At 35.8% G+C, this 8,692-nt stretch overlaps 1 protein-coding gene across 1 annotated transcript; it reads left to right on the top strand.

The window, feature by feature from the left end:
• Positions 1 to 6,451: 6,451 nt before the first annotated feature.
• Positions 6,452 to 6,994, top strand: LOC133338348 (slowpoke-binding protein-like; the record flags this gene model as incomplete). Its single annotated transcript, XM_061546525.1, has 2 exons — positions 6,452 to 6,701; positions 6,758 to 6,994. Coding segments are annotated over 2 exons (487 nt in total), but the record flags the coding sequence as incomplete, so codon positions are not given.
• Positions 6,995 to 8,692: the final 1,698 nt, after the last annotated feature.

The following is an 8,692-nucleotide window of genomic DNA, read 5'->3' as shown; positions in this document are numbered from 1 at the left end:
AAAAAAAATATTGACCTAAGTTTCTGGGTAGCCCCCATATAACGGTACCCCCCAATATTCGATATTTTTGGGATTTTGGACAGGTCTTCCAACCAAAATGGCTGTAATATGGTATTTTGGATTCTCAGCATTGCACATGTCCGTACCAAAAATTATTAACATTAACCCAAGTTTCAGGGTAACCCCTATATAACTGCCAATATTCGGTATTTTGAGGATTTCGGACAGGTTTTTCAATTGAGTTTGCTGTAATTTAGTATTTTGGGTTCTCATAGTATAGCCCATCTCCCTACCAAAAATTATTAATATTGACCAATGTATGATGGTAGCTCCCATATAACGGTACTCTCCAATACTCGGTATTTTGCGGATTTTAGACAGTTTTACCAATGGTAACCATCAATGAAATTGGCAGAAATTTGGTATTTCGGACTCCAATAAAAGTATCATCAGATATCCGCACTAAAAATTATTAATATTAAGCCAAATCGATATTTTGAGAATTTTGGCACTTTTTTCAAACGAATTGGCTGTAATTTGATATCTGGTATTCTTATTTGCTATCAAATCTCACTACCAACAAATATCAAAATTGATATCCGTTTTATTATAGACCAATGGTAGCCTCATTATTAGATATTGTGAGAATTTCAATTATCTTTTTCCCACGTATTTTTCGGTATGTTCAAGGTCTTATTTTCGGCCTGGTCGAACTTAACATAGTCTTTGCTTGTTAAAAATTATTTTCGATATAGGTTAATATTTTTGGTAAACCATACATAAAAATTTTGGCATTTTGAAGGGTTTAGTCCCAATTCCAAAACAAAGAGGCTGTTATTTCACCCTACGAGTTCCAGTTGAAGAAATACTTTCTTCACAGCCCCCATAAAAAATTTTATTAATTAAATTTAATTCTTCAATTATTCACCCTAATGTATTTATGTAAATACTCCCAATGTCTATGCATATATTGCATTTCCTCTATAGCATCTTACTGCTATTTGTTATATTTACAAAATACGATTACAATTTCACAATACACAATACGAACCAGAAAAAACAGAAACGGAATATAAAACCCTTAACATAATATTGTGGTTCTTGAAATGTATATTTAAATACCAAAAAGAGAGAGATAGAGAGTATTTATACAACTCTTGTGAACGCCTGAATTGAATCCGCTTCGCGCACATACACGTACACACACAGATATCACCCATAATATTAATTTCAATGTTTATTCAAGAATTATAAATTACAATTTTGCTGAAGAGGAAATGTGAGATTATATCCTACTTTGGCTTTATGCCATTGTTCGTCCATGACGATGATGATGATGATGCGTGTGGAAATCATTTCATTTCAAGGAGAATGATGGAGATGATGACGATGATAGTCAGACAAATATTATATTTGTCTACATGCTATTTGTATTGGAATATATCCAACACATATGTTTGTAGAAGTGTGCGTGCACGAGTGTGTATGTGTGTGTGTGCCTTAATGTTTATTAAGTTGATTAATCGCTTGTAATATTTATGGGCCCACAAAAGCGTCAACAATTGCCTCCGAAAAGTAAATATTGCAATAATATTTAATCTGCTTTGCAATCGACAAATCCGATTTAATACACTATCCGATAGGAAGAAGATAATTACTAAGTAATAATCACACACCGAATTGTTATCAATTTTATGATGATGGAAGTTTATTAGAATGTGAATGAACATGCATTGATGGTTGGATGAGATTGAAAGAAGGAAAAGGTGCAGAAAACTTATAAATAAAATTTAAACGTTCAAAATGTTAACCATTGAATGAATATTGCTGTGAAGCTCTACGTACTACATACATCCTAATCTTGAGTATTACGACTCATTCTTGTTGTTGAGGTTCCACATCCGAACAGATTCGCAATTCAAATTACTTAACTAGAAATGTTGAAATAAGAGTTGAATAATAAAAAAATTTTGATTGCAACTAGCAAACAAACTAGGAAGCATTCCTTCCCCTTTAGTTTTGCATACAAATTACACAAGCTTACAACATTAAGTCCAATTGTTTAAAATTTAAATTCAATACGGTCATTTTGTAAAAGATGCAATCTGGAAACTTATTTACCTATTCAGATAAATATCAAGTAATTATATTTTTATTTTTTAAAACAAATTTAGTTAAATTTTTAAATGCTTTCATTATTTTTGTCATTAAGGCAAAATCATACCATGGCCCTATATGTTGCCAATATTTTCTATTATTATAGAAATGGATATCCTGCATTATGTATTAATTCAAAATCCCAAAAAACTATAACCTATTTCATCCATTCGTTTCTAAATCTATGTATACTTGTGTAATTATTCATAAGATTTATTTTTGTTATACATAATAAATCGGCACACACACAGAAGAGGCACACAGTTACGAAATAGAAACTATAATAAAACACTAAACCAATTTCAAGTTCCGGAGTAAATTTTTTTAAGTAAGATTACAAGTAGTTTAGATGAGTTAAATTTTGTTTTTTTTTGTATCGTTGCTGCTGTTGTTGTCGTCGTTATTTGCACAGTTTTTCTGTTCTGTTGAAAATTCACAAAATATTCTAACTTAGTTGATAGGTTCGTAAACTGCATCCTGCAGCACCAACAAAGAAAAAAATAATTTGAAATAGAAATAACTATGAAATAAAATAAATAGTAGTTTCAGTTGGGCCAGAAATCCAAGGAGATGAATAAAAAAATAAATTCTAAATTTGAAAAATATGTCTAAAGTTTTACAAAATCTACCAAAAAACTTATCTAAATATAACATATATTTAGATAACTTTTTTTGGTAGACTATATTTAATAAAGATTTTGAGAAAAAATTGTGTACTAAATCATCAACTAAAGTTCCTTAGATGAAAACCTTTTCTATCAATTGGTTATGTGATTATTATTTTAAATAAATAAAGTGATTTGAAACCATGAAGGAAAATTTCCCCGGAAATTTTTGTATTATGGCGTCCCCACATTAGATTTCGTAATTGATGTACAGTATAGATAAAATGTCTGACCTATTTTCGGTATTCTTAAATGTATTAGTGTCATTCTGCAACCGATACTAAATTTTTCATTTGGTCAGATATAAAAGCTATATCGAAATCTGAACCGATTTTAAGGAAAATTAACACACATCATTCTAGACCTAATTAATTACGCTGTGCCAAATTCCGTGCAAATCGAAAGATATATAGGGACTTTGGTACATCATTTACCTTAAATCGGACGAAAATATATATGGGAGCTATATCTAAATCTGAACCTATTTTCAAGAAATCTTACACACATCATTCTAGACCTAATTCATTACGCTGTGCCAAATTTCGTGAAAATCGAAAGATATATAGGGACTTTGGTGGACCATTTACATTAAATCGGACGAAAATATATATGGGAGCTATATCTAAATCTGGGCCGATTTTCAGTAAACTTAACACACCTCATTCTATACCTAATTCATTACGCTGTGCCAAATTTCGTGCAAATCGAAAGTTAATAGGGACTTTGGTGCACCATTTACATTAAATCGGACGAAAATAAATATGGGAGCTATATCTAAATCTGAAACGATTTTCAGGAAAATTAACACACATCATTCTAGACCTAATTCATTACGCTGTGCCAAATATGGTGCAAACCGAAAGATATTAAGGGACTTTGGTACACCATTTACCTTAAATTGGACGAAAATATATATGGGACTTATATCTAAATCTGAACCGATTTTCAGGACAATTAACACACCTCATTCTATACCTAATTCATTACGCTGTGCCAAATTTCGTGCAAATCGAAGGACATATAGGGACTTTGGTGGACCATTTACATTAAATCGGACGTAAATATATATGGGAGCTATATCTCCCTTGGGCCAAATATGTGACCTATGCCCAATTTCATCCAAATCGGATCATAAACGCAACCTGAAATTTGTTCACAAAAATACATGGACGGACGGACATGCGTAAATCGACTCAGACAGTGATTCTATGCATATTCTCAAAAGGAACCATGTGTCTATCTCGTTTGCTTTTGCCTGTTACAAACATATGCACAAAGACATAATACCCTGTACCACAGTGTGGTGAAGGGTATAAATAGTCAATGTTGCAAACCCTTCCGCGGCGTAGGAAACTCGCTATTCGACGATGGAAGCACCGTATGAAACACGCTGTCAGAGTAGGTTCCTACGTTCGTCTGCTGATGGGAAGCAGCGTAGGAAACACGATAGCAAATCTACCCTGTTATTTTATAACACCCCAAGCTGCATATGCACCGTGCTTACTAACAAAAGTCCACGGCTGCTGACTCTCAGAGCGGTAAGAGATGTACGAAACACGCTCATCCACGAACGCCTGGTCGGAGATTATCCACTAACTTAGTCAAATAGCGATAAGCGACGTACAAAACATACTTATCTCAGAGCGGTAAGAGATGTACGAAACACGCTCATCCACGAACGCCTGGTCAGAGATTATCCACTAACTTAGTCAAATAGCGATAAGCGACGTACAAAACATACTTATCTCAGAGCGGTAAGAGATGTACGAAACACGCTCATCCACGAACGCCTGGTCGGAGATTATCCACTAACGCTTAGTCAAAGAGCGATAAGCGGCGTACAAAACATGCTTATCCACGTACGCTTAGTCAAATAGCGATAGGCGGCGTACGAGAAACGCTTAACGCTCAGTCGAAGAGCAAGAAGGGGCGAACGAAACACATTTATAAATTTAACAAATTTATATTCACTATTTGAATTTCAGTCTACTCATCGGTACTCCTCGAATTGTTCCTTGGAACTTGTATCGTTGATCGCCAATCAATCAATCACTGATCCGCTTTCTATTTTCATTTCAAAATTCGCCATTTATTTTGGAAATTATTTCATTTGTACGGCATACTTAATGGCTACGGCATAAATTTTAACTATATATCTACTCGTCCTATGCCATATGGCTTACAATGAAGGAGACTACGAAACTATTTTATATCTAGCGCCACATTTGGAATGCTAGGCGAACTTTTAAACAAACTAGTACTTATACAGATATTCTTAAAACTTTACATGCCTTAAAAAAATAAAAATCAGGCCAAACTTAAATTAACTTAAAACTACCTTAAATTCAAACTGGCAATTAAATTATTTACACTTTCTGTTTTATTGAGCTGTGCTATATACAGGCTCAATATCGGTGTCAAATCTGTGGTACCTCCGATGATAGTACATCTTCATCGTATATGATTCCTCCGTATCGGAGCTTCAACAAAGCTCCATAGGGGAGGTTTTCCTTCTAAGTATGGAATGGAGTTCCTCGTTGTATTCTTGGTATCACTCCATTACTCCATTTTCCCCAAGCTGGCTTCTTTGCACCAAGTTGAGGACATATTTCATCATGCAGACATCGATTCGTTTCAAGTCAATTGCATTGCAGATGTTCCTATTGCCCGGACGTCTATAAATTCCTTTGATATCTAATATTGGTCTCATTCCTACGCATGATGTTAATATATTTCAGGAGGTCTGAAAATACAGGGAGACTTGGATCCTACTCTTTAGTAGGATCCGAGCGAGCATTTCTGATATACATATATAAAAAAAATACAAAATAAAACTTCAAGAAGGAAAGGTCCTGTAATCCACATTCTTCGTTTAGCTATTTTATAGAAATTAGAGTTCGTGTCGCTCATTCATATGTCATCTTCATGTTATATGTCACTTATATAGATTCTTAACACTAGAACGCTGAAGGCGGTCATTTTGACTGCTTTCCAATTTCAAGTACAAAAGCAACTGTGCATTTAATGACACTTTTTTAAAATTTGGTGAATTTTTTATAATAAACGTAATTCTATGAGGTACAAAAAGTCACCATATTTTAAAACAAAGTGTTATTAAATGCACAGTTGCTGTTGTACTTGAAATTGGAAAGCAGTCAAAATGACCGCCTTCGGCGTTCTAGTGTTAAGGACGACTCGGCATTGAAAAGTAAATATCACTTTACTTTAAATGTCAAATAGCATTGCTAGAATAAGACTATACTACTACCAAATTTAATTATGTCATAACATTTTATCAAAGTCTTCGTAAAATATGTGTGTATTATAAATTAGTTAGTGTATTCTATGACGTCATCATACTAACCATTTCTTATTGCTAGAATTTTCAGAAATTTAACTAACCGTTGTACTAACCCAAAATATATACAATTATGAGCTAATTTCCCTAACTAACAACTAACCTTTATTGTAATTTGTAATACTTAACTTTTAGTTAATTACCTATCCTATAAGTAAACTAGTTAATGTTAATTAGTTAAGTTCAAGTAATTAATTTAATTTTAGTTAACCAATAAACGAGACGTATAAAAACATTTTGTTATTATTCCGAATACCCCTTTCTAATGAAGTGTTGTTCTATTTTCATCCCTCATCCCCCTGCACCATTACAGACCCAATATCAAATATCAATACTCAGCCTTAGATAGTGGCAATGGTGTCGTTGAACGTTCGCCCCGTGAGCGGGCTCAGCGAGAAAAGGCGCTCAATGCCACCCAAGAATGGGTACAACAATCAAATGGTCGTTATGAGGTAATTGCCCATTTGGATGAGATCGGTTCGAGGCATGGGAAAAATTGGTTCCTCGTAACTGATTCTTCGGTAAGTGTTTCACCATTTGGGATTTTTTGATATTTATTAATATTGTTATTTTTTAGGTCCGCACCGATCGCCTTATGACCATGTTAACCCTGCCTCCGGATTGTGTTGCCTTCGAAGATCTCTCACCCAATGAAAGTCCAAAGGGTATTCTAATGGAATTATTGGGTTCTCTTCATCATCCCTATATCTATCCAGTGCTCGATTTGGGCTTTCTTCATATCAGTTCGGGAAATTTCGCCTGTTTGGTAACGCCCTTCAATTCCCGGGGTAGTCTTAAGGATTTAATCTATAAGGTAAGTGTATATCTTACTTTTACATACGAGGGAGAAAATTAAAAGATGTATCAGAGACTGTCAAGCGACGGAAACATCATGAGGACAAATAATACTTTCATAAACGAGCCGAAATAGGTAGTATTTCTGAAACGAAATGAACCAGAAGACTACCTGCGTCATAGACTAACTGAAGTGTCAGGTAGATTTACAAAAACGAGATGAAGGCGGGTTAGAAGGTTAGAGACTACTTAATAGCTGCAGGTTCAGGGTTCATTTTTTCATCGAAAAACTTAAGGGTCAGGGAGTGTTCAGAAACGAGAGGAAGTCCCAAGGAGTCTTTCGCAGATGCAATTAAGCCTCGGAAGCGAGCTAAAGCTTCTGGGAGTCTTTGATACACAGCTGAGTGTTGGCATTGATAAGCAGAAGTGTTTATAGACTTGCTAAAGGACCAGGGAGTATTTTGTAAAATAGACTGAAGGTTCAGCGAGTCTTTCATAGGCGGGTTAGAAGGTTAGAGGCTACTTATAGCTGCAACTTCTGGGAGCTTTTTTTAGACGAACTGATGGGTCAGGAGCTGAAACCTCAAAGGCGAACTGAAGATTCAGATATTCTTTCATCGATGAGCTGAAGGGTCGCCGAGTCTTTCATAGACAATTTGAATTATCCAAGAGTTTTATAAACAAATCGTCGCACTGTGGCCGCATTGCTGAAGCGTAAAAAGCATCAGAGGCGAAGGTTCAGGGAGTCTTTCATAAACAAGCTGAAGGTTCAGGAAGGCGAGCGGAAAGGTCAGAGTGTCTGCATAGATAATCAGGAGTTCACAGATGAGCTAAAGCCTCAAAGGCGAACTGAAGATTCTGAAATTCCTTCATAGACGAGCTGAAGGGTCAGGGAATGTTTCATAGAAAAAATTAAGGGTCAGGGAGTCTTCAGAAACGAGTCGAAGTCTCAAGGAGTCTTTCGCAGATGCAGTTAAGCCTCGGAAGCGAGCTAAAGGTTCTGAGAGTCTTTGATACACAGCTGAATGGCCAGGAGGGCAAGCGGGAGGGTCAGAATGTCGGCATTGATAAGCAGAAGTGTTTATAGACTTGCTAAAGGGCCAGGGAGTATTTCGTAGACGAAACTGAAGAGTCAGAGATCCTTTCATAGGCGGCATAGAAGGTTAGAGACTACTTTATAGGCGAGCTGCAGGTTCAGGGAGTCTATCATACACAAACTGGGTCGAGGAGTTTATAACAGATTTGGTGAAGGTTCAGGGAGTATTTCGTAGACGAAACTGAAGAGTCAGAGATCCTTTCATAGGCGGCATAGAAGGCTAGAGACTACTTTATAGACGAGCTGCAGGTTCAGGAAGTCTATCATACATAAGCTGGGCCAGGTTGTCTTACAAAGACGAGCTGAAGGGTCGGGGAGTTTTTAACAGATTTGGTGAAGGTTCACGGAGTCTTTCATAAACCAGCTAAATTGTCAGTGTTTTTTTAGACGAACTGATGGGTCAGGAGCAGAAACCTCAGAGGCGAACTGAAGATTCAGAGATTCTTTCATAGATGAGCTGAAGGGTCGGCGAGTCTTTCATAGACAATTTGAATTATCCGAGGGTTTTTATAAAGAAGTCACAAGCTGATCAGGGAGTCATTCAAAAAAGGACTGATGATTCTTGTATAAACGAACGAAGCAGGAGTACTCTGTATATGAACTGAAGCAGGGAGACTTTCA

The sequence above is a fragment of the Musca vetustissima genome, unplaced genomic scaffold (assembly GCF_032173495.1).
Source record: "Musca vetustissima isolate MV318-11 ecotype Yass unplaced genomic scaffold, APGP_CSIRO_Mvet_v1 utg165993, whole genome shotgun sequence".
In the NCBI taxonomy this organism is placed as follows: Eukaryota; Metazoa; Arthropoda; class Insecta; order Diptera; family Muscidae; genus Musca; species Musca vetustissima.
This window is presented reverse-complemented; position numbering and strand designations above follow the sequence as displayed.